This window comes from Micromesistius poutassou, assembly GCF_964030765.1.
Source record: "Micromesistius poutassou genome assembly, chromosome: 12".
Classification (NCBI taxonomy): Eukaryota; Metazoa; Chordata; class Actinopteri; order Gadiformes; family Gadidae; genus Micromesistius; species Micromesistius poutassou.
Window position 1 is genome coordinate 17,033,700 of NC_140282.1, and position 27,105 is coordinate 17,060,804.

The window sequence follows — 27,105 nt, forward strand, 5'->3', positions numbered from 1 at the left end:
AGCACAATCCACCGCTTCTGCCTGCTCCACGCAGTCCCTGCGGTCGAGGGGTTAACGGGTTAACAACCCGCTGCTCGTTCGGAGCTCAGTTCTACAAGCTCGCTGCAGCGTCCCGCTTCGCCGTGGGAAATATGCCGTCGGACAAATCAAGTATAATGAGTTAAATCGCGGAAACACAACGACGTGAGTGTGATCAAGTCCTGGGGGTAAAGAGCAGGTAAGAGACAAGCTGCCGCTCGTACTGAAACTAAGTTGCAGCTCTCGACGCCAAATCGTCTGAATGAGTTGGTTGGCAGTTTTTACTATGTCCGCTGGCGTCGTTGGTTACATACTTGTATCACAACGTAGCTTGTAGGAGCCTTAGGCTTACTTACGTAGTGGTGTTTAAAGCAGTCGATGTGTTTAGTGTTGATTAAAAATAACAATAGTATGTTCCATTTAACCCCGAGAAGCGCCATCTCAGCCTTCCCTTGCTAGTCATTGACCGCGTAACTTTAGTAACAAACGACTGTTGTATTCTGCAAATGGACCAAGCAGTAACGGCTCCAAATTGTATTTAACATTTAATTCAGTGTAGTTCCAACCACGCACATTGTCTGTAAACTTACTGACGTACGTGTATCTAGCGCTTGAGTTAGCATAATGTCTGACATTGGGTTGCATAATCTATATTTTACAAATACTGTTATGTGTAGGTCGATAGCGAGCGAGCCGGGCGGTGTTATAGTAGAAGCTCACCGGACGCGTCTGTTTTTATCTCGTTACTCCTGATATTGGTCTGCTTTGTATTTACGTCGTCGGCACTGAGACGCGTCCTTTATCCTCTGCGCATACTAGTGCTGCTGCTCCCTGGGTAGCCTGCCAGTCCACACCCAATTAAAATGTACCACATGTCCTCCACTATACTCACCAAACACATCCATGGTGGCTGAACCTGTCAGCTGCCACATGAAGTGAATGCCACTTGTGGGATGTGTTCAGTTGTTGAACACAAGTCAACTTAAACTTTAAAAAAGAATGATGCCAATTCGCCTTTATTGTGTTTTGTGTGGTCTTTAGCCTAATACGCCTTGATGCATTTGTCAGGTGTAGGACATCCTTAGTTTATGCATTATTGGTCTTAAAATAAAAGTGCACAGATGATCAAGAAACCAGACTTCAAAGCCATTTGAGGACATAGGCCAAAGGAAAGCTCTAGAGGGAGAGTGATATCGGGTGACACCTGTTGTGCACTGGCTATAGATAAGATTGCATTGAACTGGTTGTAAGAAAACAAATAAATTGAACGTAGTAGATAGCGTAAAAGTCATAATAAAATAATTGTACGGCATACAAAACAAGAGAGAAAGAACAAATAGAAACAAATTGCGTGGTGTTTCTTTAACAGCACGGCCATGGAGGCCTCCCCAGATTACAGTTAATTGGATTGGACATAGCCTACCTTGTGACACTGCAGAACACGTCCTCAGAGGGGGGGAGGGTGTTCTATTAGCATTCATATGATGCACAGTCAATTTAGAGGGCGACCTCTTTCTCCTTCTCTCTCTCTCTCTCCTGGCAATATGTTAATAAAGGTAATGTGTATGTATGTCTTTTCTGAATGATCTGCAATTACTGCAAAATATAGAGTTATATAGTTATATATAGTTATATAATATGCACTTATTCACATTTCTCATAAGCAATCTTACGTTAGCATTTTTCAAAATCAGCTGATTTGTTAATGTATAAGGATGCTTTTGTAGGACAGCTGCCCAGCATTGATTCATCAAATGATGATTTCCTGCATCTATAAAAACGTACGCCTTTCAAACCATTGGTCATTAAATGAAGACACCAGATGTTGACATTTTTTTGTGTTGATCTTGCTCTCTGAACTCTGTTAGTTATTGAGTCTAAAGTCTGTGTGCGTCTGTGTCTGTGTTTACCTGTTGCCCTTTCAAGTTATCTCTCTAATTTTGGATGGATTTCTGGGTTAATCTAGTTGGCAAACCAGCCCTGCATAAGTCAAAGGGAAGCGGTTGTGACTGAGGTGGGAATAGTTAAAAGTAACGCTTAAAGCAATTCACGAGCACTCAAAGCTATAAACGCTGATTCACACTTTATGCAAATGAATGGGATTATAGCTGAAGGTGAGTGGCTGGCAGAGTGGCCTATGGGATTAAAGATAACCTTGTGCCAGGAAAGGCTTAGCATACACTCACTTAATGCTTCTCCCTCTAATGTTTTCCTGTTTGCTTAGAGATGATATGACCTTTGGATGAAATGATGGTCCGTAAAGATGGGGAACATAAGGACACAGTATTTACATATTACTGTATTCCCCAATCACACGCTTTCCAAATGTTGGATATATATATATATTTGAGTTACTACCAATATACATTATATTTTCAATACATCTACCCCAGAGACATGTGACTCAGCGGGCCAGGCCACTGTCCGCTGACAGGACAGACTCAGACAGGTCGGTGCTCTCAGGGTGAGCCGCAATGAGTCACAGCTGCGTCCGAAGGCGGTGAGGGGCATGCGAATACAATCGCAATCCCAAGGTGTGTGGATAACCATTGCAGTGGCACAATGTGAGCAGATTGTGACTTAACTAGTATCTTGTAACTCGCAAATCTTTTTCTCACAACTAACTGGTCCACCTAACCGCTCAGCTCCAACCACGGTCAACTTTTAATTCAGCTCCGACACGCCGCCATAGTAATCGACGGTGCTCCAAAACTGGACCGCGTCCCACAGCTTTGTCCGCGCAAAAATTGCAGCGCTTCAGTTCTCGACCGCTTTCCCAATTTCTTGTTTACAATGTAGAAAATAAACGTTTGGTGAGGATTTCTGTGGATCACATACAATGATGCGTTGACAATGATGTTGATGTTGATAATACACGACTTCCTCTGTGTGCATAATAGAGCAAGTAGGTTGCTGTGGGGCTTTTTGATTTTAAGACTAGAACAGAAACACAGAGTTTGTATTCATGCCATGGTCTGGACGCACGCTATAAGTTCCCATCTCTGTGTTGTTAGTGTAAAGAGTATTGTGTATTATTTTCATAATTTTCATAATGAGTTGGTCGGTTTTAGTTCACATCTGAGAGAGTAGTTTCTGATCACTTCAACAAACCATGTGCGGTTTATAAGGTAGAACAAAAATAATTCCCGACTTGCATCTTTCACAGGGTGCACTCCTGGGTCATGTTTACAATAAATAACAGCATTTTGACCTTTTGTGGGAATGACTTATAGGGGCGGAAATGTTAGTGGCCTTTGTGAATGCTGATAGTGTATTAATAATTTTTACAGTGTTAAAATTAGAAGAAAAAAAAAGCAGCAGAATCTTCCTCTTGACATATACACAGATGCTGTGAAAGTCATAATAAAATAATTGTAGAGCATACAAGACACAATCTAGCTCTTTATCTAACTCTGTGACTCCCCTCCCAGGTTCGCTAATCAAGTGACAAGTGTACAAACAGGAAGAGCTTATTGCTAGGCGGGTGTCTTTTGCTTCAGCTGTGCTACCTCTAACCAGTTGAAGAGAATACGTAGACGTAGGCTGTGTGCTGAAGTGCGTTCACGTCTACCCCAGCAATTATTGCTAGCCGGGTGCCAACTCATTCCCTCTTCACAGTGGAGAGAACAGAATACACTGTGGGGCTGTTGTGCACGTAGTTTTTTTGCGTTCGTTCCTATGTGTTCTTGTACAAATTAATCAAAACTAGATTTGCATTTTGGGCATTTAACGGACGCTTTTATCCAAAGCGACTTACTGTGTGTGTGTGTGTGTGTGTGTGTGTGTGTGTGTGTGTGTGTGTGTGTGTGTGTGTGTGTGTGTGTGTGTGTGTGTGTGTGTGTGTGTGTGTGTGTGTGTGTGTGTCCAGAAGCATGACGGAGCCGGAGCAGGCAGAGGAGACCGGCACGCTCGCAACCCACGATCCTGACCCTGCCAAGGAGGAAGACACGCATGGGCACTTCAGGCAAGCCCCAAACACACACACACACAAACATACACACTTAAATGCCTGAGGGCTCGATCAGGCATTGAAGTGTTGTTCTCCTTCACTAACTTGATGTTGGTATCAGCTGATCTAACCGCGATCATCATCTTAAATTGTGTTGGAATCATGGTGTTATTTTTTTTATCCATCCTTTTTGGTCGATGTGTGCTCTCATTTTGATCAAATTACTACGTAACGTATACATTTTTCCTACCAATGCCATATTCAAATGTACATTTTGAACTGCAGTCATTGAGCAACATCTGAACATCTGAATGAGATGTTTTATATGTGATGGTATTTCATTGCGGTGAACTCATGCAGAGCTGCACTTCAGATTCTTCTACACATTTCGAATGTCCATTCTGTCTCCACTGTAGAGAGGTACCTTGGTGGTGAGATCTATCTGAACCATCAAAGCTGTGGTGGGTTTCACAGTCGACAGTTGATCCATCGGTACAACAACAACAAAAAGTACTGTCATATGTGCAGCAGTTGCACCAGACGGGTAAACCAGAGACTTTTAAATGTCAGCCTCATTCCCACTGCCTCAATCACTTGCACAATTTGCATCCTGTGAGTGAACTAGTTCCTCCGTTTGATGTCAAACAATGGTCACGCACGCATGCACGCACGCACACACTCACACAGAATTGTGTGTTCAGGGTGTCCAAATCACCAAAGGGGGCTTAAACTAAACTGGGTCTGGGAAATGCAATATGCGTGCGTGGGTTTTCTAAGGGTGATTGGAGTCTGGGGCGTTGTAATCCTGTGAAACGGGAGGACATTTTGCAGTGAGGTGCATGTGTGTTATCAGTGCGACTTTTTAGGAGGTGCCATTACAGTCTCAAGCACAGGTTCGTGGTACATTTTGTTCAGTGAACAATGTAGCACTTTCACTGAAGTCCTTAAGTTGTCTGTGTTTGCAGATGCAGATGGCAACCAACTGAACACACACACACACACACACACACACACACACACACACACACACACACACACACACACACACACACACACACACACACACACACACACACACACACACACACACACACACACACACACACACACACACACACACACTGTGTGTGTGTGTGTATTTGCAACTTACTCTTGTAAGTTGCAAATAGGTACCAACAAAATAATGTCATCTTCTGTGAAAGCATCGAGTAGCAAGTCAAGTAACTAGTGATGAGGTTCCTGATAGATGTATGAATTCCATTTAGTTATTTAGTCTGTAAAACTACATGTCATAGCTTAAAAGTCAGATAGCGATTATGATTGTTAATTAAAATGGCAACCTTTTTATAGAGCCATTTGTCCGTTCTGGGCTACTATAGAAACATGGTGGTGCAAAACAACAATTCTTATTTTCAAGGGATTATAGACTAATTGAAACATTAAACTAATTAGGCGTTAATATAATGTATACTTTTTTCAGAATCAGTTTAATTTCATACCCGCGTCGTATATTTTCAGTTGTCTTCCGTTAGAGAGGCTAGAGCGGATCACATGATAGCCACGCTCGTCACAAAAGCTAACCATTGCGGACGTCATGGAGCCTAAACAACGTCAACATTTAACCTAGAAACACAATGTCAAGCTTAAACGGTTTGACAGTTGATCAATTGGTGCAACAGCAAAATAAGTACTGTCATATGTGCAGTTGCACCAGACTGGTAAACCAGAGGCTTTTAAATGTCAGCCTCATTCCCACTGTCTCGACCACACACACCAATTGCATCCTGTGCGTAAACTAGTTCCTCTGTTTGATGTCAAACAATGGACACACACACACACACACACACACACACACACACACACACACACACACACACACACACACACACACACACACACACACACACACGTACGTAACTTTATTTCTTGTTACACTGGAGCTCAAATGATTAACCCATTGGAAATATGATTGTTATATATCGGGCATTAGTCTGTGGGGACCCCCGTTTATATGGCTAGAGGCTAGCTTGCTACACATGTGGTAGAAGCTACATGCTAACAACGATGCTTAAACAATCTTATCACATCATGCTCAGTGTTAGCAGATTGGGCGATTTCGGGTGGAGAGATAGATGAGCGGTTCCTTGTGTACCACATAACATCATAGTTAATAATTAGGTTGCGTTAAGGTGTGTATTTGTGTATTTGCCATTGCAGAAGTATACAGTCTGATTAATCAGATTTCTGGCAATATACTGTACGTTTAGGCAGTTTTGAGTCTATCGTTTGGACCACATGCTATCTACACAAACACTATGCCATATAAAAGCTGAGACTCAAACAAGTGCAACGGTATAAGCCTTATCATCATTTTTAGCTTATTTTGATGAACTAGATGTGAAGGAATAAGGTCAATAACGTACCTTTCCAAGTTACCACACACACACACGCACATGCACCCCAGCTCAGCTATTCTATATTTCATCTCAAATGTATTCAAACTTGATCACATTAGCTATTTATTTAACTCTTCATTTTATTTGTTTCCAACCATTATCCTTTTTTAAATGGTGTGCATGTTTACATTGTTTACTCCATTCAGACTCTGTTCAAATCCCTTAACTTGATTTAAGCCATTTAACATTTGTTTACGTCTTAAACGATGTGGCATTACTAAAACATATTTTCAACCTCACTTCAGCACTAACCTAATTTTCTGCCGGAAATGCATTTTCTAGTCAAGTCACTTCTGCTAAGTCTGTTCTGCTGGATGCCGCTTAATTTTTAGGCCTTGTCAGAAAGATACGTTCTTTATTCTCTTGCTACAGCGTCCTAGTCACTCTCACTAAAGCCGTGTTTGCTTTCTCAACCTCTTGCTCTTGCAGACTGAACAACGGAATCAATTGAGAGAGACAAAGCAGGACAGCCTAGATGTTGTGAACAGTAAGAGAGAGCGCGCACTCCTGGGGTGTGGGGGAGGTGCATGCAGGAGAGTCGGCTCAACAGAGCAGCCTGTGTTTTCAATAAGCACAGCATTCTCTCTCACCTGGGAGCTCCGGCCCACCGCAGAGCCTATTAATAGGCGACGTGCAGCAGGCAGGAAGAACATGGAGACAAGCCGGCCCATTGTTGTCCCCGCCGCCGCGGCAAACAAGGTGGCGGCGGTAGCATGTTCTCCTGGAGGGCTGCACCGCGAGCAGGACCACAGACTCGTGCTAGCATCTCAAGTCACAGAAAACACTTTCTTTAGCTGTTGAAAATGTTCTAATTGTTCAAGGGGAAGGGGCACAGACTTGTTCTGAGAATAGATCTATGATCTTCTTAGACTGTGGTTTACGGCTAGACTGGAAGTTTGGGGTTTATCCTTGCACGGGCAGGGTTTATACATTTTAATAAATGTATGCATATTATGCACCACATTATACAGCTGAACAAATTCTTTCATCACAGACAAATGCTTGACGTCAGTGGCTTCAGGTGCAGTGTTTGCCGGTGGTGTGTACGCGTTCTGGCGGGGTGAGCCAACGTTCCTCGAGTTAATGTGGTCCTCTCAAGCAAAACAAACGGCACAGACCATGAGAGTTTTTGTGCTTTATCTTCTATCACAGTGATGTTGTTGCGTGGTCAATTACATGTCGATTAAAGCCGCAGCCGCAGTGCTTTGTATGTTGTATCCTCATGTAGAAATATCTGAACTAAGCAGACCAGACATCTGATCAACGGGGCCCTTCTCGGTGAAAACCGGCCACGTTGTTGCGGGGTCGCGGAGCAGACTAAAAAGCAACATGGAACTGACGCACGTTGCTTGGCCACGGCCCGGCGCTGCTATCCTGGCCATTGTGAAATGAGCGAAAACAATGGGCCGTCGTGTTTGTCTAACAGCCGGGCCTTTCATCAGGGGGTCGCAGCACCTGGCTGCGTTCCCCTCTCCACAGCTGTGGTGGTAAACAACGGGGTCAGGGCCCTCTCCCGCAACGCGGCATGGGCTTCAACAGCGGGTCCCCATTCACGCCGTGGTCCCCGCACACCAAAAGTCTGCTTTTGATTACTTTACTTTCTCTCCAGCTCTTTGTGTCGTTCCGTTCTTCTTTTGATTTTGTCATTGTAACCCGTTTCTTGCTCGCTATGGATAATACATTGTATATCTAAATATACTTTATACATGTTTGTGAAGTTTAGCTTCTGATCTTTCTACACACACACACACGCACATGCACACACACACACGCACGTACGCACGCACGTACGCACGCACGCACGCACGCACGCACGCGCGCGCACACACGCACGCGCACACACACCTCTCTCCGCGGTTGTCTGAATCAAAGACATGAGCCAGGGCTCCAGTCTCAGTGTTCCTGCACTCTGTGACATGTTGTTGGCCTTTCTCCAACCCATTGCCAGCTGGCCACCAGCACCGTTGCACATTGGGCCCCAGCTTCTCCAGGGCCACTCCTCCTACTGTCAAGAGACCCCTGGGGATCCTCTTTGTCACATGTGGGCCCCCCCCTGCACCCCTCCCCGAGAGACCAAAGATTAGTCGACTGAGCGGCGAGGATATGGCACAACACTCTCTCTGTCTGTTTCTCTTTCTCTCTCTCCCCCCCCCCCCCCCATCCACTCCCTGCTTCCCTGTATCCCACACAACAGGGGCACTAGAGAAGCGATGCCTCTGACGTCAACAATGTCCCCTTCGCCCTGACTTGGCTCAGTACCAACGCTTAAAAGCCAAACACTTAACTGAGCAAGGGCAGGTTTAGCATAATGGCACCTTGTGTGAAGAGAAGCACCTCACAGGGAATACACAAACACTACATTGTTTGTGTTGCATTCGACTGTTGCAAAAACCCATATTACTTGACGCTTCAAAAATATATGTATTGTTTTCAAGCAAAAGAATCCCTCCCCCCCCCTAACACTCAACCCTCCAGGATAAGAACAATAATGTATACACCAATACAATCACATTGACGTTGATCGTGGGTACATCTGTGAAGTACACACCTTTCTGCCCGTCGAAACGACAGGTACAGGGGACATGTGTGTATATATATCAGAACAAAGAAGACGGGGTTTCTCAGCATTATGTTTGTGTCAAATGATATGAGTGCGAGTATATATTTGAGGAAGAGAGAGAAAACAAAAGCAGCCCTTGTTGGTGGCCGTGAAGCAGACTGGTGGTTATGAGTCTAAAATGGTGTGAAGGTATTGCGGGGTGTCTGTATTTCGTCACCAACATTTAACCTGTCTTTGTATACTCCATATAACCCCGACTCCACACACTGTGAGTATGGCGCCAAAACACACTGGGCACAAATGTACATAGTCAGCAGCATGGACACTCACTCACTCACTCACTCACTCTCTCACACAAACACTAGCACATTCAAATGCACACATTTACAGGCACACATGCACACGCCATCGCAATTTATAATTTTGGAGCGGAGCTTGTGTTGATGGCCTCTGTAGCCACACATTGAATTAACCCGCTCAAAGCATTAGTCTTAAACAACTGGCCGGCAGCAGAACATCAGAGGATTATAACTGAGCTTCTCATGCATGTGAGCGAAAACATTGTTAGGTCATTCAATATCCACACATGTGGCCATTCCAACCTTCAAACCAATCCTATCATGGAAGGCGCATGCATTTGTGAAATGCTCTGGCAGTCCACACACGGCATCTTGAACGTTGTGCCGTAACATTTCTGTGGACGTATTGTCCTCTCGCTCTGCTTACAGAGCCTTTTTAGAGATGTGTGACACCGGATAAATTTGCAAAAGAAATTGGGCTGTGAATACACAATTTTTGTGCTCAGTTCGTGCAGGGAGTGTAAATAAGCGTATTTGTTGATATGCTCTGTAAATGCACGTGATCTTCATCCTCTGCGGTTGCACTGCACTGCACTATGCACTGCTGTAGTAGTGCGATCATTAGTCCATTATTCCATTATGAGATGAGTTTCCAAGGCCAATTACCAACACATTTGCAGTAGGAATATATACATGTATTGACATGTCTACAGACTGGGGAGTTTCAGCTGGGATTGGCAGTACAGTCGTTTAGTTATATGTTTATGGAAATATCACATTTTCGTGTATCATTAGCATAGCAATGATACACAATTGATAGCGAATAAAAAAAAATAGCATAACTGTTTAACGGTATGACCGTGTTGTTCTTTGGTTGTAGGTTTCAACTGATTGAAGACCTGTCCTATGAAGATGTGAAGAAGTGCTACCGGGGCTCGGTAAGTGCACGGGCTTAATCCACGCAGTGTTCCCTCTGCGAGGACGTCTCCAACCATGATGTGACAAAAATGAGAAGCAGCGTCACGTGTCACACTAACCCTTAGTCACAAATGAAAGACTGAGAACTCTGGCTGGTTGCAGAACACACTCAGAGAAAGCACTGTGTCAGTGGTGTCGCAACGGAGTTGCAAAATGTAGTCGCTTTCTGTGCTTTGCCCTTTGTTTAGTAGCTGCACCTCACGTCAACAACACGTTTTGAAATGGGCAATGCTTGGGTTCAAATTAATTTACTCTCAAAATCATTGAGTTTTGAACAATTTCACATTGTGCTAAAAAATGTTTTAGGTCAAGCAGGATCCGAGCATTACACCTGTCAAAACGCATTATTCATGTCATTTACACTAAAGGTTACACAGGTTTACACTACTTCCTTACACTAACTCCCTATTTAGTTCCCTATTTAAGTTAGCTTTTTAAGTTCAGAACCTACATCAGGCATTTATAATAAATATATGAAACTATTTAAATTTACAATCTCCTGATTGTCAATTATTCAAATGTTTTTCAAAAATATAATCGATATGTATACCCTTTTCAATGTATTAGTGAGTGATGAAAAATGTGTACTCCTTTTAAGGAAAACATGTACTTCTGTGCAGCTTTTGAATGATCATAAGCAAAGGAAGGGAATGGGGGCTGTTGAATAGGGAATCATACATAGTCAATTTTTTGCTTTGTTAAATAGTTTTTTCTCAGAGAAAGATTTTTTGCCTTTTTGTAGGGCACAGGGTGAGGCTTTTTTAACTTTGAAAATGAGCAAAGGATATTTGTAGCCAAAGTTGCTATAAATACAATCATTGGCAATTTTTATGACCAATAAATCTCTTAATAAGTTGTCACAGATGCTGACCATGTGGCAATGTGAACATGGTGTCCATGGGACAGCCATCCCATGGACCGGCACGCTACCGGTACAGCTGCTGGGGCCTGAGAATCTATGCATACATAGATACAACACAACAGCCATTCATCAAAGGCTGGACAGGGAAGTGAGAAGACATCGCCGGAGCTAACCGCAGTGAGATGGCGAGATCATTTGTTTTTCATTAAACGGGCTGGTTGTGCCTGGTTGTGTAGAATCGCCTGACTAACTTATGAAAGATGGGAGTTTGAATTACTATATGAGAAACGTGTCACGCAAACACACAGACTTATACACTTCCTCTTGTGAGAGATAAAGAGTAGGAGAGCATCCTGAGAGGGATGTGCAGGTGAGGGACGGGTGTGCAGGTGAGGGATGTTAGCAGAGTTTTACTATGTGTGATGTCTGTGCTTGTTGTGCATAGTCTCCCTCATAGATGACAGAGACTTTTTCCCCCTCGCTAACAGTAGCTTATACATTAGTACCTACCTGGCTGTGTCCTGCAGTTCCACGTGCGCATGTAGGCTAGTCCAACCCACCCCTTCTTCTTACCATGGCCTGGGGTGGTGGCGGGGTGGGCGGGGTGGGGGGGGTGCAGTGTGTGTCTTGCAGCGGGGTGCTCCAGGCCTTCGATGTGCGCGAGTGTGCCCACGTGTACGGGGCCAACGTGCTGAGCCTGGTGCAGAGCTCGCGGCCGCTGCGGGACAGGGTAGCCGCTGTGGCCGGCGGGAGTAGCAGAGGTTCCGGCGGTGGCGGTGGTGGAGGTGTTGGTGTTGGTGGTGGCGGTGGCGGTGGTGCTGTTGTTGGGGCTGGTGCGGTGCAGGCCGGCGGGTCAGCCAAGGAGCTGCTCATGACTCTGCCCTGTCCCTCTGCGCAGACTGTCAGCAAATACAACTCCCAGTACCACAAGCTGTTCCAGTGCGTGCCCAAGGACGAGATCCTCATGAAAGGTACCGGCGGCCTGCTCACGCGCTCGGTCTCTGCCTTCTCTCTCTCTCTCTCTGTCTCTTTCTCTCGCTGTGGTTCTCGCTCTGTTGCTCGCTCTCTCTGTCCCTCAGCTCTCCTCTCTCCCCTCTTACATAATGTGAGGTCTGTATGTATCTTAACCAACTCATATGAACAAACTGTTTGAATGCATTCAATGGTTGCGCATGCTAGATGGAACTCATGTACAGTTGATTAATGCAGATCAGACCATTTGTTTTGTGCTTGGGTGTATCATTAATTGATTGACGTCACTGGGACGTTGCTGTTAACCAACTTGTATATCTCCTGTTTCTAATCAAGGGAAATTGAGAACCTTGTCCGATCTCCAACTAACTAGCTTTTCCTCCTGACTAATAATTTATTGTTGAACATGTTGCAACACTTGGTCTTTCTGCTTGAAACCTCACTTTATGTTTTGTAATTATATTTAAAGTTACAAAATGTTGCATTTTACCACAGTTTGTGTGGTGAACTACCTGTTCCTTACTACAATCTCTCTCTCTTTCTCACTCCCTCAGTGTACTCCTGTGCTCTCCTCAGAGACATCCTGCTGCAAGGCAGACTGTACATATCCAGGAACTGGCTGTGTTTCTATGCCAACCTCTTCGGCAAGGACATTAAGGTGAGGCACGGCGCATCGTGTTTGACTGACACGACCACAGTAGCCCACTTAGGGTCCACACGCTGACACACCACAAACACTGACACACCTCACACTGACACACCGCAAACACTGACACACCAACACCACACATAGTGGCAGCCATTTGACAGTGACAGGTGAAACCCAGATCGGAATGACAGCACGTCAGGGAAAGCCTGAAGGGCTAGAAATAATCCCCACACGTGAGCTAGGGAATACATGTTCTGCCTTTGATGCTCTACCCTGCCTCCAATTCCCCATCAAATCCCAGCAAGCCTGACAATAAGCATCTTGTTCAGTTCAGCATTCCAGGCATTCTAGCAGAAACAAGACACCCGTCTCTCTGTCTTCCCGGGTCTGCTCCTCTTTCTCTGGTGTCTGGGCATCCTGTAATGCAACCTGGTTCCTCCAGCTTCTCTTTGTTAGCTGGCTCCCTTATTGGGTTGCTAGGCACCAGATCATTTACGCTGGAAATTCCAAAATATAAAAGAGAAAAGGGGCTCTGGCATAAAATGAAGAAAAAAAAGTGTTCTCAAGGGTTAAATAACTAGCTGTCTAGGTGACTACCTGTTCTGCTAGGCTAAAATAAATAAATCACCAAAACACCTAGCTGTGTGTGTGTGTGTGTGTGTGTGTGTGTGTGTGTGTGTGTGTGTGTGTGTGCGTGTGCGTGCACGTGCACGTGCAGTCTCCAGGGGCTCCAACACCTGCTTGGGTGGGCTTGCTGTACATTGTGGCACAAGGTTTCAAAATGTAAGCTCTTCAGACTACTTGAACTGGCAAATGTGGTCTGCAGGACTGACCTCAGGGCTGATGCTCATGTCCTGTAGTAGTACTACTTAAATAGTGTAGTACTAGTGCCTTAAGCAAAACATTTTTGCAGCAGTTAAATGAGTTACTGCAAGTGTAGTTAAATTCAAATAAGTAGCGCCACAGATATGGGAATTGTAATCAGGCTGTCACTTACTGCAAGTGTAATTGAATGTAAAGTAAGTGGAACTAAAAACAAAAATGATTTCTGATATGAATGTGGACATTCTGTGGGCAAAACCTTTCAAAATCAATGTGAAAAAAAAAAGTGTGTTAATGCGTCAATTTGTATTAATCGCATTAAAATAAGATTGTGTAATTAACGCATATTATATAGATATAGAGCTACGGGAGTCCGCAACTGGCTACAATCACTTTCTCCTCCGTGCTGCGGTTCACTCTGACAGCTCATTTGTATGCAATAGACCTCTGAAGAATAAGTCCCGCCTCCGAGGCTCCCGGTTCTCTTGGTCAAATGTCTATGGGGAATAACATGGGGTTTTTGAACGATCATACATAACAAACTCTGTAGGTGGCGAAGAAGTAAAAGCTGCGTCACGTTTTGAACTACTCACTTTTTCCATCTGGTTTCCACTTGGGTTTTGGATTGTCGGTGCCGTTAAAGTAGTTAACTATTATGAAGAAGCATTATGCTAATGAAGATCTGCGCAGACTTTAGACGTCACGACTCTCCCAAGTGTGTGGTTCAAAATGTGACGCAGCTTTTACTTCTTCGCCACCTACAGAGTTTGTTATGTATGATCGTTCAAAAACCCCATGTTATTCCCCATAGACATTTGACCAAGAGAACCGGGAGCCTCGGAGGCGGGACTTATTCTTCAGAGGTCTATTCTGAAAGGAACTGAAACAGGGGAATAGCGGTAGACGAGAATTTTTCTCCTAAAAGCTATTTCCAGCAAACAAAAACATGTTTTCTGGACCTCCTATACAGTGTTATCTTGTTGAGAAACATAATATGTCACCACTAAATAATAATTATTATTAATTATTAAATAAAATCCAGCCATAACCCGTTTTTTGTATTTGTTTTGATGCTGGCTCTTGTTTGTCCTGCATGCTTTATGTATTTTATGGCTTGAACTACTGAATACTTGTATGTGGTTATAATTAATGTTTTATCTGTTGATTTTTATCTTAGTTAATGTGTTGTTGTTTTTTTTATCTTCCTTATTTAGTTATTTGTTATTTGCCTTTTAGGGAGCCTATTGTTACATCTGGCCAAGGACTGCAGAAATGTTTATTAATATGCACTGTCCCTGTCAAATAAACAAATAAATAAAAAAAAAACGTTAAAACAGTTTTCCGGTATGCGTGACGTACCGACTCCCTCTGTTTCTCTGGGCTCCCCTCCTCCAGGTAGCCATCCCTGTGGTCTCTGTGAGACTGGTGAAGAAGCACCGGACAGCTGGTCTGGTTCCCAACGGTCTGGCCATCACCACAGACACCAGCCAGAAGGTAGCCCACTGCTGGAACCGTGGCCCGGAAGTGGACTGTATTGATACACCCAAACACCACACATCATTGTAATGGACCCTTTTCACAGGAGTCATCATAGGACAAACAACTATGGGTTATGGATCCGCTTCTTTTATGTACCAGGGCACGGGAAGTAGAATAAACTAGTAAACACAAGTCTACTAACCCGTGCCCTGGCGGTACATTAAGGAAGAAGACTCATGGTTAGTGTTGTTTATGTGTTTGTGCTACAATGACCCCTCTGTGAAAAGGGTCCATTCCATTTCAACCAGCAATTGTTCACATACGTAACTAGTGTGTTTAAGGATTGGCAGGAAACCAATATCTCATACTTCTTTCCTTGAGCTATTTGATCAGGGAAAAATGATTGTCATAGAGCTCAAATATCCGACAGGCCAAGAATGCTTGACTGATCAACCTGTTCGGACCAAATAGTTGTTCTAACAGAAAATGCTATTTTCCTTTCACATAATGATGTACCTATTTCCAACAATCTACGCATGGCTTCAGCAATATTTTGTGTAGGAAGGAACTGTTGTGATTACAAAGTGTAAATGTGTTTTCCACTTATTTGGGTTTAGCAGTTGACTTCTGAATGTGGGCTAGCGATAAACATTTATAGCAGCAGTTTAGTTAGATGACAAACACTTGACAATCCAAGCTGTCGGGCTGGGTCTTTATACGGCTGCTCTCTGCTTCATTCCCTCAGTATGTGTTTGTCTCACTGCTGTCAAGAGACAGTGTCTACGACGTGCTACGGCGTATATGCACCCATCTGCAGGTGGGCTAACACGCACACACACACACTGACGTATACGTTATTGTTTCATAGTGAGATGTACGTACATCGCAAGTAACAAGCGGGCACCTCGTCCTTTCCCCTAGGTGAATGGAAAGAGTCTGAGCCTGAAGCAATACATGGAGGAACCCGTTCTGTCTCTGGTGAGCTGCTCCGGAAGACTGCAGTCTAGATTGTTTTGCCAGTAAAATGATAAATGTAATTTCACACAAGTTAGCCAAACTTAAAACCTCTGCGATCAATCGACCGGTCCGTCGTCGTGACGGCTAACCTAACCCCCCCCGATGAATGTCGCGGCGGCAGGACGAGTTCCCGGCGGTGGACGAGTTCCCGGCGGTGCTGAAGTGGCGTCGGAAGCCCTCGGTGGTGTCGGTGACGTCCACCCTGCCGGACCTCCTGGGGAACTCCACCAGCAGCCTGAGCACCGGGGACCCCGCCTTCCAGAAGGACACGCCGCTGGACGGTGAGCAACCACCAGGTGCTTTTAGAAGGAAACGCAAAACGGCCTGTTGGGAGCTAGTCCCGGCCCGACCTTTTCTCAGCCTTTATCGCGGGTTAGTCGACTGGTCGCTACCCGCATAGGAGCTTTTTTCATGTCTAACGACCCCTTACCCGCTCAACCGCCTCTTCAAAAGTAAATTGTGTTACCTGCTGATCCTCCGTTTACTGACGCTTTGCATGAAAGCGTCTGTGAAAAGATGCGATAGTAATATAATGTCGTGTCGAACTGAGGTGTGATCAGCACCCCTGTGTTTTTAATATTTCCGTGGACCCTGGATAAGAGTCATCATTTTCCCATTGTCACCACCGAGCTATTCGTTTGTGGCCATTTAAAACTGTTGATCAGTCACTCATGAACGACGCCCATTTATAAGTGACGGCATTTGTGAATAGCAACCGAGTCCTAATAATAAACTGACAGAACGTGACGTAGAGTCAGCTGGTTGTTTTTGGCTTTGTTCTATTGATAGGTCTGACCTAGCACAACAAAAGCTCTCAAGAGCATAACTGTACTTAATCTGTCGGCATGTGCCAATTTTAGGTTTTTCGATGTGTGTGTGTGTGTGTGTGTGTGTGTGTGTGTGTGTGTGTGTGTGTGTGTGTGTGTGTGTGTGTGTGTGTGTGTGTGTGTGTGTGTGTGTGTGTGTGTGTGTGTGTGTGCAGGCACGCGTTTGTGTGTGTGTGTGTGTGTGTGTGTGAGTGCTTGGATGGTGTGTTTGCCGTCCCACACTCATCCGAACAGTGCGGTTGCTTTCATTGCCGCCAGTGTCTCTCTTATGCAACAGCACAACAACACTCTAATCTCTGAGTGGAGACGGAGCAGTGGGGAGGGGGGGCGGGGTTAAACAGCCACGGCCTCGTGCAATTTAAATAGAGCACTCTGCTCACACGGCCACTCTTCCTCGTTTTAACGCCGTATTTTCTTGCATGTGCAAGAAAATATTTTTCTTTTTTACATGTGAGTAGTTTCTAGAGCTACCTTACTTTTGTTAAGTGGTGTGTGTGTGTGTGTGTGTGTGTGTGTGTGTGTGTGTGTGTGTGTGTGTGTGTGTGTGTGTGTGTGTGTGTGTGTGTGTGTGTGTGTGTGTGTGTGTGTGTGTGTGTGTCTCAGAAGGAGCCCTGCAGACGGAGAGAGGTCTTCTATCTGAGCCAACGGGCGAGCTGGGCCAGATGGAATACCAGCTGCTCAAGTTCTTCACCCTGCTGTAAGCAGACACACAAAACACACACACTCAGATTGCCTCATAGATGCAGCGGATTGACAGATAAAAAAAGCCTATTAGTCAAGTCACCACATGTTTATTTACTATGGGGGTACTACTGTAGGGGTACCCCTACAGACAGGCTAAGGATCTGGTGGGGAAGTGTATCAGTGATGCTGGATTAATGGGAGTACAAACCCTATCCACTACTTCACTACTAGCTATTAGACGCTGGAGCATTGCGTTGGCAGGTCAGTAGTTGGATTGGTCCATGTTCTGAACTGCCCACTCAACAAAAAAATGACACGTCCAGTAGTTTTTCCCCTCTGAGCCTATAGGAGAAGCAGAGAACTGATGTCATTGAGAGGGCATTTTTTAAAACCTGAAGCATCCTCAAGCTTCCTAGTTCAGTCCCTCCTACTTGGCCTGCTGTTGTGTGTACGAGGAACCTGAATGAATCCACGCGGTCCTTTGGTTCTGGGTGACCCCTTACCCGAGGGCTTTAACCTCAGATCACTTCATCTTAAAACGGCAGCATGGAAACGTGTATTGATCTCTCTCAAGTAATCAATAGATGGCTTATTATTCTCAGTGACCTCACATACTGATTTCAACATCAACTCTATTGAAATGTAATTCATAATAGTGTTATGAACTAGGGATGTGAATAACTCAAATGGTCGAATAATCAGTGGGTGGTATGAACGAATAATCGATTATTCGATGTGCCGACATTCACAAAGGCAGCCATGGATCATCGGCAAGAAATCACTTAATATCTTAAACTCAAAAAAACTAACGTTAACAGTGATCAGTGTTTGTGTTGTATGCATATATATTCATATTTATGCTTGTGTATTGTGTATATTGTTTTTCTGTACATGATTAATAACAATAAAAAATGTTAACGGTCCAAATGTTAAAAATCGGCTTTGACCCTCGGGAACGAATAATCCAATAATCAAATATTCTGACCCATCCCTATTATGAACACAGGGTAGGGGTGTGCGGTGTAAACGGTATAGAAAGTACACCGCTATGGATTTTGACGATACTGTGAGACCGGTGTACGTGTAACTACTGAAAATATGGTAACGAAACATAGTTCAATTCGGTGCAACGTTACTTTTCCCAGGGCCAGATCTGACAGCGATACTGCCTTCTCAGGCAGTATGCTATTGCGCAAGCATGCAGGCGCGCTTGCACCATAGTCCCTTCACATGCTCTCATTCCACACCTTACGGGACAGACGCTGGTAGCGATCGCTTCTGCAGGCATTTTCCAAAGCCAGTCCTTACGACAAAAAAAGCCACACTGGAACGAGATAACAAACGCTGTCACTGTACCTGTGTAAGGACATGGTTCCCTTTCAAAACGTTGATAGAAAGGGCTTTAAAGAGATGATCAAAACACTATCCCAGGTACGTGTTACCTGCCCACACACACTTCAGCCAAATTGAGATGCCAAAACTACACGGCAAGGTCTGCGAGCAAGTGGAGAAAGAAATCCATACTATTGAAGTGTTTTTCAGAGATGGAAGAAGCTTGAGAAAATATTTAGCATTTTTTGCTGCCTAACCAGTATTTAACCCCTTCAGAAGCATTTATATCAAAATTAGAAGATAAAATGAACATACCGTGATATAATACCGTTAGCGTCTATGCCTCAAATCATACCTTGATACATTTTAGTCCATACCGTACAGCCCTAACACAGAGCCATTATAATTGTAATGGTACAAGTCTTTGCCTAGTCTGACCGTTCCAACAGTACTCTATACATCTGACGGGAGTGTCTTGTCTGGGTTCTGATGTAGTGATACTCTACAAGGTGATGTCCAAAGGGAGCTTTCACCAACAACCACCCCTCTACTGCTGCAGGGAGAATGATAAACATTGAATAGCTTTACCGAAATAATAAAAGCTTAAGCCAAGTAATTTTTTTAATGCACATTGTGACCTACTTGCGGCAGATTGTAGTTGACTGCTACAGTCCTCTATTACAGCAATCAAGGGAGTCAGATCCCTACAAACGAGTGTCAAATGTTGCCACCTGGTGTTCACAAGCAGACATTACGCTTCCGCTTTGTCACCCATCAAACTTAAAACAGTAGAAATATGATGATCCCCCCCCCCCCACTCCTTGGTTTTATACATTCTGTGTGTTTGTGCGTGTGTGTGCATTATTTACCCACCTCCCATTTATTTTTTATTTGTCTTAATGTATGGGACGCATGTCATTTTTCCTTTGTGAATAATGTATTATTATTATTATTATTATTATTATTATTTAAATTAAATGAACTGACACTTTGTATCTCTCCTCCAATCAGCATCATCCTGCTCATCTTGTCTTCCTGCTACCTGGCGTTCCGTGTGTGCAGTCTGGAGCAGCAGCTGTCCTTCCTCAGCAACCCCACGCTACCGCTGCGAGAGTGGTGAGACACACTCACACAGACCATCAGAAACATTATTGTTAATCACCTTTTATTATTATTAGACACCAGGAGTCTGCTACAGTAAATATGTAAAAAATACAGTAAAAAATAAAACTACAGTAAATACAGATACAAGGTTATTAGGGTGTAAGACTGCCTGCTCAAGGGATAGTCTATGTGGGTTGTAAAGCCGGATTCGTATTTTCTGCATCCACGTGTTCTGCAGGGTCCACCTTCGTCCGCATGACGCGCGTGTCGTCATCTGCCCAAAATGTGTGACCGTGCACAAGTATCATTGTTTATAATAATTATATGGTTGTGGGGGCTGCACAATCAACATTTTATCACGATGATGATATTGGCTTCCCACGATAAAATGTATGTGATAGCGCAAAATTTAAAATGCGTCCTCCCCCCCCCCTTAAAAAAGTTAGAAAATAATGCATGCTCCGCAAAAAGAAGAAAATAAAAAATAAGCATGCCCCGCCCATGCAACATACACTCTGGCTCCGCTGCAAAGCAAACCAAGCGCTCCTTTACACATGCTGTCTGTGTCACGCCGCGTTCACACCGCACACGGCCGTTGACGGATCTCGTTGACTTTGCATGGGGTGCTCTTGAAATGCATTGTGGGTCCGTCCGTTCTATCTGCTCCGTTGCCTCTGTCAAAAAGTTGAGATATGTTCAACTTTTCAGGCAGCGACGGATCCGTTGGCCAATCAGATTGCGTTCCGCAAATACACAACTGTGACTGTCCAATGAAATCGCCTTTGTGATACAACCCGGGAAAACACATGTCAAAAGGCCGGTCGGCAGCGGGGATTTAAAAAATGCTACGCGAAGCACCGCTCTCCTTGAGACTACAGGATCCATTTTGCAATAACAAGCGGGAAGAAGCAGGCTTCTCCTCCATACGTCAGACACGCCCTCCGTCAATGGGCGTGTGCAGTGTGAACGCGGCATGAGTCCAGCACAAACCTGAAATCGAGTCTACTGGAGGCAGTCTGGACGAGGCTTAGCCAATACAACATTAAAATGTCTGACACAGCAGAAGTCGACAAGGAATTGAACACCCTACCACAAGAACACTGAGAAGCTGGTGCTTCTTCCATCTCACACATCGGCCTCGCAAGCCATGCTGTTCTCCACCCTCGTTTCACCTCCGTCCGTTTAGTGGCCGGTACGGACCCACCCCTCCTTGCCTTTTCATTCCTATTTCGGTCATCCTCATTAAGAAACACAGCAGCCCTTCTCCATAGAGTAGATCCTGCATCCCGGCTGATGCCATTTTAGCTTCAGTTTGTCTTCTATGAAACTGCTGTGTACAGCAAGTTCAAGTTGAAATATAACCTAACCCTATCAAGCCTTAACGGTGTTGTTGGTTTTTCCAGGTGACTGCTGCGTCTGCCTGAGGACACGCTGCCTGCTGTTAGGGTGATGTCTATCCCAACGGGACCAAGAACAATTGACTGCTGCTCAGCACAGCGCCAGTAAATGTAGCCCAATGACATTACTAACCCTGGACAAGACATTGGTAGAGTATATCCTCTAGTTCTACACTGGACGACGCATCCTACTCTCCCATCATTATTTCCACACTATGCAAACTGCCTATTTCTTTTTTTTTTTTTTTGGAATACTGTATGTTTACAGTAATTTATTATAATCCGGTCTTCTCATTTGTTTTTAGAACATGAAACACAGGAAACTGGACACCTGAATGAGATGCGAATTCATGTATTTTTCACAGTGCAAAAGGAGGTGTCACTAGCGTTGATTCATCCATGAGTCAATAGGCCTTTTTACACTGCCACGCTGGTTCGGTCGCGGCTTGGCATGCCCGGGCGATTTCACTGCCTTGCCGGTGTAAAACCGAGGGGGTACAATCCCCCGTCTTCACGGAGCGGGCTTTCTTGGTTCACTGGAGAAGGCGGGGCTACGCCGGAGAGTATAGACATCTTTTAGAATCATTTGCATACTGCCAATGTTTTTATTTTTTTATGATTCAAGAGACTCTCATGCAAGAATGAGTGTACATCTGAGTGTAGGCTACAAACACGATAAACTACTAACAAGTGCAAAAACACCCAACATATTCTTTATTTTGCTGGTCACTTGTTTTTTTTTATCCCGACAAAAGCCTCGTAGAGGAAGGACAGTTCCTCTGCATCATTCTCGTAGTTCGCACCATCTTTCCCCGTCTTCGTTTAATGCGACTGCATCGCCTTCTCTCCCACGATGATCAGCAGCTCGCGGATTTCACCGGCTCTCCAGTTAGAACTACTCACGTTTATCGCTGCACTGTCTCTGTCCAGACAACGCAGCAACACCCCTACCCAAGTCCCGCCCCCTAGAACCGCGGAGACATCTAATCGCATTCACATCAGAATGAAACCGCCAATGTGCGTAGGGCCCGGGAGGGTAAATTTGGGTGCTAGCTCAAGCTAGCAATTTACCTTGGGCAGTGTAAATGTGCGGACCATGCCGGGAATAAGGCGTGCATAAGACGGGCGAATTCGGCAATGTAAAAACGTCTAGTGCTTGATACTTGTGACTGATGGAACGGGTACACTGCAGATGGATTGCAGGGTGGGGAGGTTTCAGTAAGATTTTAAAGGGACATTCATTTCAACATTCTCTTTTGCCCATTTTTCCAGATTGTTACAGTAAGGCTGAGTGGGGAGGCGCTGGGGGGCAGTGATGTAGAGGAATAACCGTATATACTAGTCTTTGTTAGCTTCTTCTGTCCAGATGTGATGTTATTTGTAACATTCATTGTAGATGCAAGTTTTTGTTAGTAAATGATGTAACGATTGAAGTCAACAACAACAATGCACTTTTGGAGATGATGTCTGTTGTTTTCAAATGTATGTTTGTGTTAGTTTATGAGACTATATATATATAAATGATTCTAGGTACTGTTTGGTCCTAACAAAGGCTATTATGAAAGGTCAAAGGTAATGGTTGTGGTTGGGCCATAGATACTTGACTATGATTGGTGACATTTCAGTGAACTGTGACACAATCAACACCACTGGCATTTGTGTTTCTTGATGTGAATGACGTGGCGATGCTTGTCAACAGATAAATATATTTTATTATGAGATGTCTATTTTTATCATGCTAATGTAGTATCACTGTAATTTGTGTCACTTGATATTTCAAATATTGCACAGAAGACTAATCTAGGAAACTATCCTGGGCCCCATTTCCCGAAAGCATCGTTAGCCTACGTGGTTCGTAAAGCTCATCGTATGAGCATCGTAGAGTTTTCACACCGTTTCCCAAAAGCATTGTTGCGTAACGAACGTCGTGGGCTCCAGGGGCACTCGTAGAGCACTAGGATGCATCGTTACTACAGCCTCAGTGGAGTCACCATCTGGACATTCCGTGGTATTGGATGTGTTTTATTAAAACACATCCCACAATACCACGCAATGTCCAGCTGGCGCAATTTCGCAATATACCCCAAAAACAGTGGTAACCACCGAAATATTACTCATAGACTTCTGTTAAATTTAAGTTAGAAGTCAACAACATAAGTCAACAACATCATTTATTGCAGCAATTTAAAATTTCAAAAATACATGCGCAGCCGAAATGCTACCGATCAAACGCCACGTCACAAGGCATATAATAAAATCTAATTCCATTGCTGTTGTGTGGGAGGTCACTTTCGAGCTGCACTCCCTCTGATTTTAATTCAACCATCGTGGTCAAAATGTCCTCGTATTGATCAATGACAGAAGACATACTGTACATGAATCATGCTGAGACCAGCGGGTGTGATGAAGTTCACTATTTATTGGCGTGTCTAGACAGTTACGAACATCCCTGACCTTAGTGGAGTGCACAATCGCCAAGTTGAGAGTGTGGTTTCTGCAGTGAACGTAGACTGCTGCGGGAAATGATGCGTGCCTTTCCCGCTTACATTGCCCGCACCATCATACCCCTGTCCATCAATATAGGCAGGAATCGATCTAGACCAGCAACAGCAATAGCCGTGTCAATGCCTCTGCGTTTGAATGATAATGAATGAATGGAATGTTAGATTTTTAATGTTGACACCAAAGTCAGAGAAAGTCTGCCCTCTTTGTGGCGCAAAGCATGTTTCAGAAATCAGCACATTCGATAAATGCTGTAGTTGTCACACAGACACATGCTATTTTTTATTTTTGTAATATGGAATTATTTCAGGGGTTAAATGCCGTGAAAAAATGTACGCACGGTGCGTTCAGGATTAGGACTGATGTAGCATATGTCGGCCTAGACCTAATCAATCGTGTTTTAATATTTGTAACATTCATATTAGTCTATTCTTTTCGTAGGCTACTCTGCTGTTGGCCTTGATGGGGAGATATTTTTTTGCTGCCACAAAATATAGTTTAATCCAACAACATTCCTGCATCTCCCCCTCCTACCGAGCCCATTTCAGCACCGTGTCAATAGACAGCTACAAGCCTACGACGTTGTAAGAGCAGAGCATGCGCGTTCATTTCGGGAAACGCTCAAAGATTTTACGAAGCATCGAAAGATCCTTCGTAAGAATGGTCGTACGAGTGTGGATCCATCGTTATCGGGAAACGGGGCCCTGGTCCATTTCAATTTCATATTTTGTTTGCAAAGAATACATCAATTCAAAACAATGTATTTTGTTGCTTTATAAATGTTTTTTTTTTGTGTTTTGAGTAACTTGTGCCAATTTTGATGAGGCTTATTTATTAGATGTATATTATCTTTCTTACAATAAATCTAGTCATGGTGCTTGCTCAGTGCCCCCCACAAACAACAAATAACAACAAACCATAGAATGTTGGCCAACTCCGATTCAGATGTTTGCCAACAGCCAACAAAAATGGCACTCTGGCATGATGTTTTTGGCGTTTTTGCTGTTAGTGTGCAAGTACCTTTTTAGAGTGGATGCTATATGGACAATATGTATAAACGCACATCAGCGTTAATTATAAGTTAGTTATTGCTTTGTTTCTAATCAATGTTCAAGAATGTTGTAATCATTGAATGGAATTGGAAAGAAGTCACCTGGTTACAGACTACAACTGTTGCTATTGCGAAAGGCTTCATGGATAGTGCAATTACCGGTAGTCTAACTTATTAAACTGACTGAGTGTTGTTTAATAAAATAAATCAAAAAGAAAAAATATTTGTTGATGCTGAATTCAAGAGCTCCCCGAGTGTTCTAGAATATCAACACGGCCAGAAGCTGTGTGCGCCACATGATATTATGAATAAACGACTGCGTCTCTGGTACTACATCACTATTGCTTCTTTAGCGCTCGTGTGATCTACTGGTCACACCGGTCACACGGTAACGTAAAAATCCAAATATTGGTATTTAAATATACCAAGATTTTGCAATATAAACACTTGAGGACAGACACCTAACATTTCAGCTGCAGCTGACACATTTGTTAAACGTCCCATGTGTGCTGGATAGCTACCAGCCTACCCAGTGGACTGTAGCAAACGTTGCTCATCTATCTATTATGTTTTTTAAGGCATACCAATGCCTTAAAAAGACATCTCTACATGTCCATTTAGTGTAGTTATTGCGTCGGACTCATGACCATGGGGTTGCTGGTTCTAGTCCAACCTCAACCAACCATTCTGTGAGACATGACATCACATAAAGTTTACCATCATGTATTCATTAGGCCATTGTCATACAGTAGGACCCCATCATGGTTGCTTGCAACTATATTTATATATGTTACAAGTAGTTAAAATGTATACATCAACTTTCTTTACCATTTACAAAAACAGCAGTAAATATCTCCACTTTTCATAGTTCAAAATTTATAAAATACCAGGGTTTCAAACTTTAGCAACAGTCTATTTAGAATATTGTCAGTTGAGGTATCTGAATTTTGTGATACCGATTTGTTTATTTGCCATGTTTGTCATTCAGGTTTGCTATTGCCTCCAAGATAGGATAATGCAGGGGATCCTTTATCCTTGACCTGAATGCGGGGTTGCTTTCCCTGGATTTATTTGAATGCTAAATATACTTGTGAATGATTGCAATGACTCTGATAAGATCTAAACACATGTGCATATACAAAACATGAGGGAAAGCAAAAGTGTGTGGTTTTTCAACCACTAGATAAATGTGTTTAAGCACCTATTTGGGTAGTGTGTTACTGTGGGTTTTTTTTCACTACTTTCTTGTTTTCCATTTTTATAGTGCTAGTCACTTATCTCTTTGCCATCTACTCTTCCTAAGCCTCCTGGGACCCCTTCAGACACCCCCTTGCTCTACACTCCTGTCAGAAGCTTGGTATGGATTAAATCATGAGAAAGGTAATGCCTTTAGTATGAATAATATGTGGGTAACATCCTATGTGTACGTCACTATGTCCTCCACTCACCAGGAGAGTGTTTGCATGTCTGGCGGTGTCCACGATTTGAGACCGAGTCCTTATCCAGAAAGGGCTTCGATGTTGGCTTGACCCACATAACCTGATGTTACAGCCTGCCCTTGAGGAACTTTCCAAACCATGGCCTCTCGACCCAGTTAGGATAATTGAGGAGGAGAAGGGGAAACACAATCTTCTTATTTTTCTTGTGGGTTTTTGTTCCATGTTATTTTCACGACTTTTTTCGGACTAATTTGCATGCAAGCAGCAGGAGTAAAAGTTAGGAATTGTTTTTTTTGGGGGGGGGGGGGCTTTGTTGTAGTGATTTCAGATGTGCCGAGAAGGGATGAGTCATGCTCTTCCAGTGCTCTGGACGATAGGAGATAGAAGGCGTGCATGCATGCATGCATGTATGTGGGGGTTTGAGAAAAGGGAGTGGGATGGGTGTGTAGGTCTATCAGGGATTAGAGATTGTGTGTGTGTTTGTGCACATGCGTGCATGCATTACAGACTGTATAGTAGGACCACTGTGAGGAGTAAACACAAACCACCTGGAGATACTGAGAAGGAAACTTTGACTGCTCTGGCTGGTATCCATTACACAACACTGATTGGTAAAACCAGTGTGTGTGCGTATGTGTGTGTACTCTTAATACTTAAATACTTAAATCCTCTGGATTCATCCAAGACACAACGCTTTGCAAAGTACTC

The 27,105-nt window shown here is 43.8% G+C and overlaps 1 protein-coding gene across 8 annotated transcripts; it reads left to right on the forward strand.

Annotated features, from left to right (window-relative positions):
• On the forward strand, nt 1-25,165 carry gramd2aa (GRAM domain containing 2Aa). Of its 8 annotated transcripts, none has more exons than XM_084476535.1 (12): nt 2-217; nt 3,890-3,982; nt 10,163-10,220; nt 11,742-12,093; nt 12,649-12,752; nt 14,961-15,059; nt 15,790-15,861; nt 15,966-16,022; nt 16,183-16,357; nt 17,495-17,585; nt 19,916-20,020; nt 21,412-25,165. In XM_084476535.1, the coding sequence occupies exons 2-12, from the start codon at nt 3,891-3,893 to the stop codon at nt 21,413-21,415; spliced, it is 1,209 nt and encodes a 402-aa protein (XP_084332661.1). In that variant the 5' UTR covers nt 2-217; nt 3,890; the 3' UTR covers nt 21,416-25,165. The 8 variants fall into 8 exon arrangements, with proteins under 8 accessions (XP_084332664.1, XP_084332661.1, XP_084332660.1 ...); XM_084476534.1 differs by having other exon boundaries at nt 3-217; nt 3,887-3,982; XM_084476537.1 differs by having other exon boundaries at nt 3-217; nt 3,887-3,982; nt 16,183-16,342.
• The last annotated feature ends 1,940 nt before the right edge of the window (nt 25,166-27,105 follow it).

Coding starts and splice junctions, on each gene's coding strand:
- gramd2aa (XM_084476535.1), top strand. CDS start 3,891: ATGACGGAGCCGGAGCAGGCAGAGGAGACCGGCACGCTCGCAACCCAC. Junction 12,094..12,648: donor GGACGAGATCCTCATGAAAG/GTACCGGCGGCC, acceptor TCACTCCCTCAG/TGTACTCCTGTGCTCTCCTC. Junction 16,023..16,182: donor AGGAACCCGTTCTGTCTCTG/GTGAGCTGCTCC, acceptor TCGCGGCGGCAG/GACGAGTTCCCGGCGGTGGA.